Source organism: Labeo rohita, chromosome 21, assembly GCF_022985175.1.
Source record: "Labeo rohita strain BAU-BD-2019 chromosome 21, IGBB_LRoh.1.0, whole genome shotgun sequence".
NCBI lineage: Eukaryota > Metazoa > Chordata > Actinopteri > Cypriniformes > Cyprinidae > Labeo > Labeo rohita.
This window is the reverse complement of record NC_066889.1, coordinates 23,925,997-23,939,070: the sequence shown is the minus strand read 5'-3', so window position 1 is coordinate 23,939,070 and position 13,074 is coordinate 23,925,997. Positions and strand designations below refer to the sequence as shown.

The 13,074-nt window shown below is 34.8% G+C and overlaps 1 protein-coding gene across 1 annotated transcript; it reads left to right on the top strand.

The window, feature by feature from the left end:
- The first annotated feature begins 5,871 nt into the window (after positions 1–5,871).
- arid6 (AT-rich interaction domain 6) lies at positions 5,872–12,688 on the top strand. The gene is made up of 6 exons (XM_051094005.1): positions 5,872–6,118; positions 8,566–8,716; positions 8,806–8,858; positions 9,160–9,257; positions 10,000–10,171; positions 10,838–12,688. Exons 2-6 carry the CDS (start codon positions 8,572–8,574, stop codon positions 12,191–12,193), a joined length of 1,824 nt encoding a protein of 607 aa, XP_050949962.1. The 5' UTR covers positions 5,872–6,118; positions 8,566–8,571; the 3' UTR covers positions 12,194–12,688.
- The last annotated feature ends 386 nt before the right edge of the window (positions 12,689–13,074 follow it).

Sequence of the window (13,074 nt, the reverse complement as noted above, 5' to 3'; positions counted from 1 at the left end):
AGGTTCTTTTAAGAACTGTTCACTTAAAGGTTCTTGGAGGAACCCAAAGCAGGTATAGGGACAAACTCAGCTATTGCAAAATGTGAAAAGGGAATAAATTGCCCATATCCGAGGATGCATTTCAAGCACGGAATACGTTTGTTTGTGAGTGTGAGTGAAGAAAGATGGCAAAGAATGAGAACTGTTGACAGTTGACCAAAAAAGTTGTGGAATGGAGAAAAAGAAAAATGTAGGAACGTTTTTTTTTTTTTTTTTTGAAAAACGATGCTGGCAGGAAACAGGTTTAAGATTTACTGCCAATCATTTCATCAGGTCATATCTTCTTGCTAATCAGGATCTGAGAGTGAAATGAGGAAATTTAGCACATTTTCCTTTTTTTAGGGGATTTTTCACAATGTTCCTTTATGTTTCTTAACAAAAACAAGTTTGCAATGCCTATCAGCTGAAATTTAATCTAAGATAAGTCTTTAAAAAATCATTTTTAACCTCAATTAATACATACAAAACAGTCAGTTTATTAAAAGAAGTTGTATGACTAAACACAATTTTAAATACAAATATCAGCCTTGAAGTTGGAATCCAATCTAGATACAGCTGAAGTCAGAAGTGTACAAACACCTTGCAGAATCTGCAAAATATTCATTATTTTACCAGGAGGGATCATACAAAATGCATGTTATTTTTTATTTAGTACTGACCTGAGTAAGATCTTTCACATAAAAGATGTTTACATATACTCGACAAGAGAAAATAATATTCAAAAGTTTACATACACTTGATTCTTGAAACTGTGTTGATCCACAGCTGTTTTTTCGTTTAGTGATAGTTGTTCACAAGTCCCTTGTTTGCCCCGAACAGTTAAAAGTTTAGAAAAATCCTACAGGTCCCACAAAGTCACACTGAATACAACTGAGAGACTCATATGTAAATATTACAGAAGGTTCAAATGCTCACTGATGCTTCAGAAGGAAACACAATGCATTAAGCCAGGGGGTGAAAACTTTTTGAATTTGAAGATCGGGGTAGATTTAACTTATTTTGTCTTCTAGAAAACATTCAAGTATCTACACGTCTTTGCTGCCGTACCATGGGTCCAGCAGGCGCAATGATATTACGCAGCGCCTGAAAATAGTCTCCCTGTGCAAGCAGGTGGTTACTAGGATACTCAATATAAAATCAAACCGCTCAGACATCCACAGTTCAACACGCGCTTATGAATTGTGTTTTTTTGGTTTTGCATTTAAATAATTTCCTTGTTTTATTTATCTGGAAATTTGCAGTGTGTGCACCCGTGATTTCACATGCTGACATGAGGAATGCTTCCCTGTTTATATCTGAAAAAGCAACACTTGCAGAGCACCTTCCCTTCTAATGACATACAATGATAAGCCTTTCTAAACCTGTTGTCCAACAAAAGAGAAACGTATAACTTATTTTTACTTCACAACATCAGTCGAGTGTTTGAAATAACTTCCTTTTGTGATCTAATGTGGCTTCTTATCATAGAATGAGGCGGACATTAAATTCTATACTGTATGTCGAATGGCTTACAAATATACTTAATCATTATGAAAATACCCGAGATGGCTTGAAGAACACAGATAAACCATATATTTTATATTGATATATTATTATTTATTTTTCCCGACGTCAAAATCAGAAGCATATAAGTATTAGAAAACATAATTCCTGGCTGCATCTATATCCATTAACCACTGGATATTTGTTAAAGGGGTCATCGGATGCCCATTTCCACAAGTCGATATGATTCTTTAGGGTCTTAATGAAAAATCTATAATATATTTTGGTTAAAAAATCTCAATGGTTGTGTAAAACAACACCCTTTTTACCTTGCCAAAATCAGCTCTGCAAATATCATCTCATTCTGGTCGAGGCTGCTTTAAATGCAAATGAGCTCTGCTTGCCCCTTCTCTCTTCTCTGTGGAAAGACGAGCCTGTTTACTTTAGCCGCATTTAGCCGAATGAAACTCATCCTATTTTGTGTGAAAATCTGAAAAATAATACCTCTCTCAAAAGAAATATTAAGCAGACATATAATAATCCATGCTTTTTCCAGTGTACAGAGGTGTACAGGAGTATTTAGTTGTTAATTAGATGCAAAACAAACAAACAAACAAACAAAAACACACTGATATGGCAAGCTATCAAAACCGACTACAGAAGAGTCAAGTTTTAGATAGGAAAAATATCGAAACTCTTTGGTCATTTTTGAGTGAGATGCTAACGGTCTAATCAGATTCAATGATCTATGCTAAGCTATGCTAAAAGGGCTACTGCCAGACCCAGAGATCGGCTGAATGGATTCAAAAATGGTAAAACTCAATTGTTTAACTCTAGGGGAGTTGGAAAATGAGCCTATTTTCAAAAAAAGTGAGTGTTCCTAATGCATCATTTTTCCTTATAATGCATCAGTGAGCATTTGAACCTTCTGTAATAGTTGCATAAGAGTCCTTCAGTCATTCTCAGTGTGAAAAGATGGACCTCAAAATGGTACAGTCATTGTAGAAAAGAGTTCAAATATACAAAAATGCTGAAAAACCATTTGTGGGACCGGAAGGATTTTTCTGAAGAACAGCAGGCAGTTTGACTGTTAAGGTCAAACAAGAGACTCATGAACAACTATCACTTAAAAAAAAAACAAAAAACAAAAACGCACAGCTGTGGATCATTCAGGTAACAACACAGTATTAAGAATCAAGTGTATCGTAGTTAAGTGTAACAGGGTCATTTTTATAAATTCAAGTATTATTTTCTCTTGTGGACTACATGTAAACATTTTTATGTAATATGTTTTATTCAGGTCAGTACTGAATAAAAAATTACATGCATTTTGTTTGATCCTTATTATTTTGATAAAATAATTAACACTTTGCAGATTCTGACTTCAACTGTATATGCTATATTTCCTCACAAAAAAGCTACTTGGTTTGATATTTTGTCTATTTTAAAGAAATGCATACCCTAAGTGTGCATTAAGTGTACACATATTTTTCTGCAGTTTTGCACAGCCACTGTTCTTATCAGAAAAACAGGTTATTCAAGGCAAGAAAATTGTGCTTTTATTACAGAGTATGACTTTAAATATATGGTTGGATACGTGTGGACAAGCACAACAAAAAAGGCAGACAACATAAGTAGTCTGTCTTGCTGCCAAAGCCCTGACAAACAAACATGTCAACACTGTCGCACTTCACGTCTGCAGTCTGTCAAGCGCCACTACAAGTGAATGCTTATAAAAATGATGGATGGACTTATTTTAACACTGTTTTGTCAGTTGGAAACTTCTCCTAAGAAGGTAAACAATACTGCATTAGCCACGTCTCTTACATAAATTCATTCCAGGTCATCTCTGTTTCTCTTTGTATAGCGACATATTTTCCACTCCGGTTACTATTAAGGAGTGAAATGGGGGAACAGGTTTTATTTGTGGTTATTTTTTCCTCATTGTTTGCAAATGAGTAAAACAAACCAAACAAAGATAAATCTGCAGGAATAGACAACCGCCTGTGAGTAAGTTTTAATTTCCGTCTGCTTTAAACCTCATCTGCCTAACAAAACCATATTGTCACACAACAAGAACAACATCAGGAGATGTTTGCGTAAGTCTCCCACATGAGTTTTGGAGGAAAATTGGTGTCATAAAATAGGGTACCCCCCAAAAAAAAAAAAAAAAAAAAAAAAAAAATATATATATATATATATATATATATACAGAGTGTCCTGCTTCTTATTTTTTCTTCTGAGATAATGCAATCTTACACAAGATCTTATATAGTTGATCTTATTTATAAAAAAAAAAAAATTTACTTGAGTACTTGAGTCAGAATTTTTCTTCTGAGAAAAATACCCAAGTAATCTTACACACGATCTTAAAGGACAAGTTCACTGTTTTTTTTTTGTTTTGTTTTTGTTTTTGTTTTTTTGCTTATCACAAAAACTATGTAGCTTTTTTTAGGAAAATTGGGGTCATAACATACAGTTGAGCAACAACAGCAAAAAAAAAATAAAAAAATAAAACATTTACTTGAGTGTCTTGCTTCTTAACTGCTTCTTCTTAAATGGCAAGTTCACCAGTCTATTTATTTTTATTTATTTATTTTTATTTAAGTCGCTGAATCTGTATATATATATATATGATAAATATTTTTTTTTCTCTTTTTGAGGAAAATTGGGGTCATAAAATACTGTGGACATCATTTAAAATCATTAGTTTTGTTTTTGAATATATAATATATATACATATATATTCAAAAACAAAACTAATCTTACACAACACGGCAAGTTCACAATTTATTATTATTATAATTATTGTTGTTGTTGAAAATTGGGGGAAAATAGGTCATAAAATAGTTTATCTTATTTATAAAAAAAGAGAAAAATTCCAAAGTAATCTTACACACGATCTTAAAGGGCAAGTTCAGTGTTTTTTGTTGTTTTTTTTTTTGCTGATTTTTTTGCAAGATCTTATATAGTTGATCTTATTTAAAAAAAAAAAAATTTACTTGAGTACTTGAGTCAGAATTTTTCTTCTGAGAAAAATACCCAAGTAATCTTACACACGATCTTAAAGGACAAGTTCACTGTTTTTTTTTGTTTTGTTTTTTTTTGTTTTTGTTTTTTGCTTATCACAAAAAACTATGTAGCTTTTTTGAGGAAAATTGGGGTCATAACATACAGTGGACCAACAGCAAAAAATTTACTTGAGTGTCTTGCTTCTTAACTGCTTCTTCTTAAATGACAAGTTCACCAGTTTATTAATTTTTATTTATTTATTATTATTTCTTTTTATATAAGTCACTGAATTTGTATATATATATATATATATATATATATATATTTTTTTTTAATCTTTTTGAGGAAAATTGGGGTCATAAAATACTGTGGACATAATTTAAAATCATTAGTTTTGTTTTTGAATATCTATTTATATATTTATATCTATCTATCTATCTATATATATATTCAAAAACAAAACTAATCTTACACAACATGGCAAGTTCACAATTTATTATTATTATTATTATTATTATAATTATTGTTGTTGTCGAAAATTGGGGAACAAAATCTTAAACGGCAAGTTCACCAATTTATTTTTTATTATTTATTATAATTTATTTTATTATTATTATTATTATTATCATTTTTTAGTCATTACTGACTGTTTTTGTGGATCACACACACAATTTTTTTTTTTTTTTTTAAGAAAAATGGGATTATAAAATACAGTGGACATCATTAAAAACAGACATTTTTCATTAATGGGTGAACTATTGCTTTAACAATGTCTCACATTGTCCTTTGACTTACTGCAATACTGAACTCTGCTACGAAAAGCACTCAAAATACATTCATGCATTTCTCTCTAATTCTTCCATCAGTAAATTCTGAGCTATTGTAATATTAATGTTACATATTACGGTGTCTATTTTAATTAAGAAATTTTGCAGAGCTACATTTAATAATTACTGGTAATGACATATAACTGAGAATTCAACATCCCACAAAAAAAGTGTGATGGGTAAAACTGATCAATGGTAATATGTAAGACATTTTCATTGTTTAGCGCAAATGTAATTTTTTAAAAAAGCTCATTAAAGGTCAACAACAGTTTATAAGTCTGACTAATGTGCATTCATTTTATTGATATAAAACAGCGCATTACTTCGGAATGCGATGCCATTAAAACTTGGGTGTGGAAATCATTTATGTAGCGTTAACAAGAAGAAGTAATTAACACGAAACTTAATGACAAGCTTCTCCTTGGAAGAACAAATCTTGATGACTACATTTTAACGTAATAATCTCAGAGTAATTATCAGCAATATTTATACTCTGAGGTTTTGGCATTTGTCTTCAGAACAGGAAGAACCTGTCCAACTCAACATTCCAAACAGGAAGGCAGTTGAATAGACATCTCAGCGCTAAGAGGCCATGATTTCATTCAGGAGTAGAGAAACGGCGTGTAGGCATCACAAAACGTTCATGTCAAAGAAACCGCTAAGGGCCGGATAATTAGCTTAACCTTCTCTGGATTACATTCTTCTCCAAATAGGATCCATCCAGCAAACCACCACTGACATCATCTGAAAAGACACAGGTAAGATGTAGTGGAAGAAGCTAATTTGACATAAAACCGTAAAAGGCTAGTTTTCTCAAAAATCAACTTTACTCACCCTCGTCGTTCCAAACCTGTGACTTTCTTTTCTTCTGCCGAAAACCTACAATTAAAGCCAACAGGGTCCAGTGTTGTTTTGAACCCAACTGGCTTTCATTGTACAAACAAACACAAATTTCTCCAAGTTCTGGTTCTCTTTAAATCTCAGAAAAGCGTTGTGTTGGTAGTATAGTAAACAAAATCACACATGGTTGTGTTTAGCTGTTTACATCATGATTAAAGATGATTAGTAAGTATGAATGTGCATGGAGTGAATGATCATCAGTCTTTGTCACTGCTGGATTAGTGAGTTGTCAATGAGACTAACTAATTGTCTGAGTCAAGTAATTGATTCCATAGCTTATGTGACGCATTGGTCATTGTTTATAAATCACAGTGTTTCTTGCATGTCATATAAAGGCCTGAAATTGTTGCATCACACTGGAGGAATCAGACATTTTCACATGTTCATTGCTTTTGTGTTTTTTACAGCTTGAAAGCAAGCAAGCTGTATTTTAGTGATGCAAGTGAACTTTCAGAGCTTTCAACGCATTTAAATCATCTTAATGTACCTCGAGAAATAAGGAAACAACTAAACTGTATACATCAATATGCACTTGTAAAAACAAGTGAAAATCAAAGAGGAAGGAAATGTGAGAGCAGGTGTCAAAAAAGCAGCTAACAATGAGAGATTCAATATTGCTGTCAAGCCGCATTTTCTACTCATGCCAGATAGGCATCATGTGCGTCAGACACGTTTCGGTGAATTACTGTCCGTACAAAGTCATGGTACACTGAGTGTTTGATAGTCAAGTCACCTGTCTGAGATGACTGCCGTGATTAAGATATTAATCTGCCCAGGTGAAGTTTGATCTGGACATTAGATTGATTATCTAACATGAACTCAGAGCTTTGCGAAGTTAACAGGTTAAGGATGGAATGAAGATAAAGTTAGCAGTTTAATCAGTTGAAGATAACGTTCAAGCATAATTTATTCTGTGCATGAACAATTTGATAAGAACGGCAATTGTGACCCTTGACCGCAAAACCAGTCCTAAGTAGCACGGGTATATTTAAAGCAAAAATGACCAAAAACACATTGCAAGGATCAAAATTATTTATTTTTTGTCTTTTATGCCAAAATTATTTAATTATTATGATTAATTATTAGGTAATTAATATCCTATACTTAATTATTGGATCATGTTCCATAAAGATATTTTGTAAATTTCCTACCATAAATATATCAGAATTTAATTTTTGATTAGTAATATGCATTTTAATAATTTCTCATTATTTTTATTTTTTTGCACCCTCCAGCTTTTCAAATAGTTGTATCTATGTAAAATATTGTCCAATCCCAACAATGGAAATCTTTTTTATTCAGCTTTCAGATTATGTATAAATCTAAAATTTAAAAATTCTATAAATCTAAGTAAAAAATTACCCTTAAGACTGATTTTGTGATCCAGGGTCACGATTAGAGTTTCCGCTACTGAATACAAAATAAAAAAAGATAATTCTGACCTTTTATCTCACAATTCTGACCTTTTTTCCTCACAATTGCAAGTTTTTATTTTTTTAGAACTATGAGTTTTTATCTCACAATTGTGACTTTTTTCCTCAGAATTACATGACATAAACTCAGAATTATGACTTTTCTTCTCTGACTTTATAACATGCGATTTCGAGTTATTAAGTCAGAATTGTAAGATGAAAAGTCAATTCTGAGAACAGAATCGGCGTTTATGTCTTAGTTCTGAGAAAAAAAGTCAGAATTGCGAGATACAAACATTTGCAAGAAAAAAATTCATATCCTGCACTTCTGACTTTATAACTCAAAATTGCAAGTTTAGATCTCAATTCTCAGAATTGCAAGATGTAAACTCGCAACTGCAAGGAAAAAAGTCAAAATTGTGAGATAAAAAAACAAAATCGCAATTACTTTTATTTTATTTTATTATTTTTTTTATTTTTATTCCATTAAAAATAATAGAAGGTATATAAAGTGAAGAATAAAAATACTTTATATTGTCTATATACTACCATTTTGGACACAATTCATTTGTTTCTTTTGAAATTTATGTGAATTTCTTAGCAAAACAATTTAGTATTATTTTTTTAATTTTTCTATTATTAGCAAATTGAAGTTTAATGGAGATTTAAAGCATATAGGAAGTAAAAGCAGGAATCAAGTATCTAGCATGCATGTGAACTCAATTAAGCTACGATTAGTACAAAATTCCCATACCTCCATTAGTGCCCTTTCATAGTGACATTTTCAATCATACATACAGTGTCCTAACTGTATCTAGATAAGATTTTACCATATATATTACACAAAACGTGGTCACTATGCAATGTTAAACATGCCTATACTGTATTTCCAGATCAGTATGATGGAGCAGGACTGCCCGCAGGAGAAGAGATCAGAACAGGGAGAGGAGATGACAGAGGAGAGCTTCCTCAAAGACCTCTACCTCTTTATGAAACAGAGAGACACTCCGATTGAAAGAATACCTCATCTAGGCTTCAAACAGAGTGAGTGAGAACGACAAGTGAACGCATGTCTAAAAGAAATCATTTCAGAGTTTTAACATCTACTTTGTTACTTATCCTTTCCTTTTCAGTCGATATGTTCCTAATGTACAAGACAGTGAAGGAGCTAGGAGGCTATCAACAGGTAAAAAGACATTTACTGTATGCTAACCACAAAATTAAAATTGAATGACTCCACCTTGGAAAACAATTTTATAAATGCTGTTACAGTACATATAAGAAAAGTGACTAACCATTTCACGTCAAAGGATTAATTTGCTTGAGAGGAAAAACCATAATGATTTTTGACTGAACTTCCTCTCAGCATACTTTATCTGGTGTTAAGATTGATAACTTCAGATTACTGCCAAGAAAAATACTTGTTGCCACTTAACACCAAAAATATAAGTGTCTTGTGTGTGTGTGTGTGTGTGTGTGACTTCCAGGTTACTGCACAGCAGCTGTGGAAGAAAGTTTACAACATACTTGGAGGAAACCCGCGCAGCACTAGTGCAGCCACTTGCACTCGCAGACACTATGAAAAGTAAGAACATGTAACCTTAAAGGACACATCAGATGCATATTTTCCACTTTGGTCTTCATGAAATGTCCGCAACATACTTTGGTTAAAATTCCTCAATGGTTGTGTAAAACAACACCCTTTTTACCTAGTCAAAAACAGCCCTGTTCACAGCGACCTGTTTGGGTGCATGTCTCTTTAAATGCTAATGAGCTCTGTTCACCCCGCCCCTCTATTCGGTTATTTGTGTATTTGTTGGTGCGTCACTATCAAAAACAAAACTATCACATGATATGCCAAACACCTGAATTGCTTACGAAAACTTTGTTGCTACAGCTGCTGGAGTGCGGAGAAAATGGCGGACAGGCGGAAATATGCAAATATGGGACAGTATATAACATACTTTGGTTAAGATTCCTCAATGGTCGTGTAAAACAACACCCTTTTTACCTAGTCAAAAACAGCTCTGTTCACAGCGACCTGTTTCGGTGCATGTCTCTTTAAATGCTAATGAGCTCTGATCACCCCACCCCTCAACGGCTTGATAATTGAGACAGTTTAGGTTTTTTGGGATTAAAAAATAGGAATGAATGAATTTTGATCATTGTAGGCTAGTTGTCTCCATACACTGCTAAGGCAGAAACACCAAAAAAAGTGAATTTAGCATCCGATGTCCCCTTTAAACAGCAGCTGCTCACCAATATTATATATATAAAACAGGTTATTTAAATACATTTTAGTCACAAACCTCTTTTTGTCCAACCAGGCTGCTTCTTCCTTTTGAGTGTCACCAAAATGGATACAGGGACGATATTGTCTTCAGGACCCCTAGATCTCAAAAACGCTTCCACCCCAGCAGCTACAGCGACTACAGCGAGCACGAATACCCCAGGAACGGCAAACGTGCAGATTTCAGACACCTCCCGGCATTCCCTCAGGTATGAAATCTTAAGAACAAAATATATACTTTCAAAGACAGAAACAAAAGTACAAAAGCTCTGGGGTGGTACCTTTGCAAAAGGTACAAATATGCACTAATAAGGTACTAATATGTGACCCTGGCCCACAAAACCAGTCTTAAGTAGCACAGGTATATTTGTAGCAATAGCCAAAAATACATTGTATGGGTCAAAATGATCAAGTTTTCTTTTTCGACAAAAATCATTAGGATATTAAGTAAAGATCATGTTCCATGAAAATATATTTTTAAATTTCAAAATTAATATTTTAAAAATATATCACAAACTTAATTTGGACAACTTTAAAGGCGCCGGCAGGGTTGCCAGGTTTTCACAACAAAACCCACCTAATTACTACTCAAAACTAGCCCAATCTTGTTTCAAATGGGGTCCCCTGGTAAAATTCGCATTCCAGGGGCTAAACATCATGTTATTGGGGACACTTCAATCCGTGGACATGAAAAACAACCTGCAGCAACAGCCTTAGAGTAGCCCAATTTTGTGGAAAAAACGCGGGCTTGGCAACACTGCTCCCTGGCGACAGCTTTTGTACCTTTCTTTTCTGAGAGTGTAGTAGAAATGCAATTTCCGAAGTTTTATCAGAGCATTGAATTAATTGAATACTACTCCCTTTTCTTTCTCAAGCCCTCTCCAAGCCCTCTGTTTACGGAGCATCAGAGACAGATTTTCAGCATGCCTTTGAATGTTGCTCCATACTTCCCACACGGCAGTACATCTCTACCCAACTATATGGCTCTTCGAGAGTCTGCAGTGCCTCATTTGAGCCTCAGCCCTTCTCAAGACCTTCCTCGACCACCTCCTTCGTACTTGGGCACGCCCTCTGTGGAGGTTCAGAGCTGCAAACAGCCACTCGATAGGCTACGCCACCTGGCTAAAGAGTACAAGTCATCAGCCGGTTGGGAGGAACCCCTCAACCTCAGCCGGAAAGAAAACAGACTTGATACGTTGAGTGACACGCCTTCATCTTTCAGTCCACCCTCAAAAAAGCCCAAGTTCCTCAACGAAGCCTCACCGCTTTATCCTCCAAGGGGTTTGACGAGCGAAGAAGGTGCAGAGAAGGGGGAAACAGAGGATAAAACTTCCTTGGGAGAAGGAGGAGCAGGGTCTGTCCAAGCAGGACCGAGTCCCGTGTCAGCTGACATCATTGATCTCACTTCGTCTTCCACCGCCAATCCAGTCCCACGTAGGGCAAGTCCTCCTTCAGTAAACCTCTTCAACCGGAGAATGAACTACTCCGAAGCATTAGCTATGAAAGCACGGGAGCGAGAGCCGCACGCGGACTGGTTGAAGGAAGAATCTTCTGGTGCACCTAAGTTAGGGATCGTAAACCGAAGCAATCCTTTCGGACCCCCACCCGTAGATCCGAACGGCAATATGGAGATTCAGATTCCTCTAAAGCTTCTACAGGAGTTGATTAGGAGAGGGTTGCTCTCCAACCCAGCTTTTATGGCAAGTAGCCATGCATCTCAACTCCCAACCAAAGCTGAAGCTCAACCCGAGCACAAGTTCCACGTGCGATCACGGTCAGAAACGTCCGAGAGCTCCACCACGGGCGAGGAACCGACTAATCTGAGTTTGAAAAGTCCTTTGAGAAACCTTTCGGATGCCACCCCTCCAGAAAATGGTATGAAGAAGTTTCGACTCTTTGGTGGCAATGGCATCCCAGCAGAATCAAAGCTCCAGATGATCAATTCCTTTCATGTAAACAGCTCTGATGTACCAAGACCCTTTCAACCAAAGCAGGGACAAGCTTCTAAGCACCAAGAAAGCATGATTCCCAGACTCCCCAGTTACAGTGAAGACTCTCCGCTCTCTTTGACCATGAAGCCTGGAAGAAAGTCTGAGAAAGTGATGGGAACATCTAACGGTGTGGCAAAGGAAATCTCGACATCCCCACCTTCGATACAGGTGACATCGGAAAACCTCAAACTCCTTCTGGCAAGCCTACCGTATAGACTGGAAAGAGGGCAGACATTTTGAAAATTTGCACATCTGAGAAAAAATTCCTCACCTTGGTCAATGCTGCAGTCTTGCCAAATCAGCCTCTTGTGTTGTATTACTGAAGGATTTCTGAAAAGATGAACTGAAAAGAGAAATGTTGAGGATATGCAACTGTAGCATGAAAGCACTGTCCACTCTCAGTCAGGACACTAAATTAGACACAACAGGTGCTTTTTACTGATTAACCTTTTCTATATATATATATATATATATATATAATAAAGATTATGAAAAGGGTCAGCTCAGGAAAAAATCTTTTAGTTTGCTTTTTTGTGAGATTGTTAAAATAAGCAATGGTACCTTTTTGTTAACTTTTAAGCAACACAGTTTTATGAAGAAGCACTGATACTTTGGTAGCAAAGCACAGAACTTTTTGTAATTTTTTTTTTATAGAAATGTAAACATGTAAAATGCACATATAATGTTTTTGTTATATTATTTTTCACTTCTTCATGTTTTAAATAAATGTTTTTTAGAATACTTCAAAATTTACGTTTGCATTTTTTACAGTGATATCACACGAAAAATTTGAGACATCAAATGATTTCCTAGAAGAGAACTTACAATGACTTTTTAGGTTACAAAAAACTCATCCAACATTTAGATTAAGGATTATGATTCATTCCAACTTCTTACCAAAAATCAGCTCACATATGTAACCCTGGACCACAAAACCAGTCATAAGGGTCAATTTCTTTTACAACAGATTTATACATCATCTGAAAGTTGAATAAATAAGCTTTCCGACGAAGTATGGTTTATTAGGATAGACCAATATTTGACAATGCATATTACTAATCAAAAATCACATTTTGATATATTTACGGTAGGAAATTTGGAACATGATATTTACTTAATAT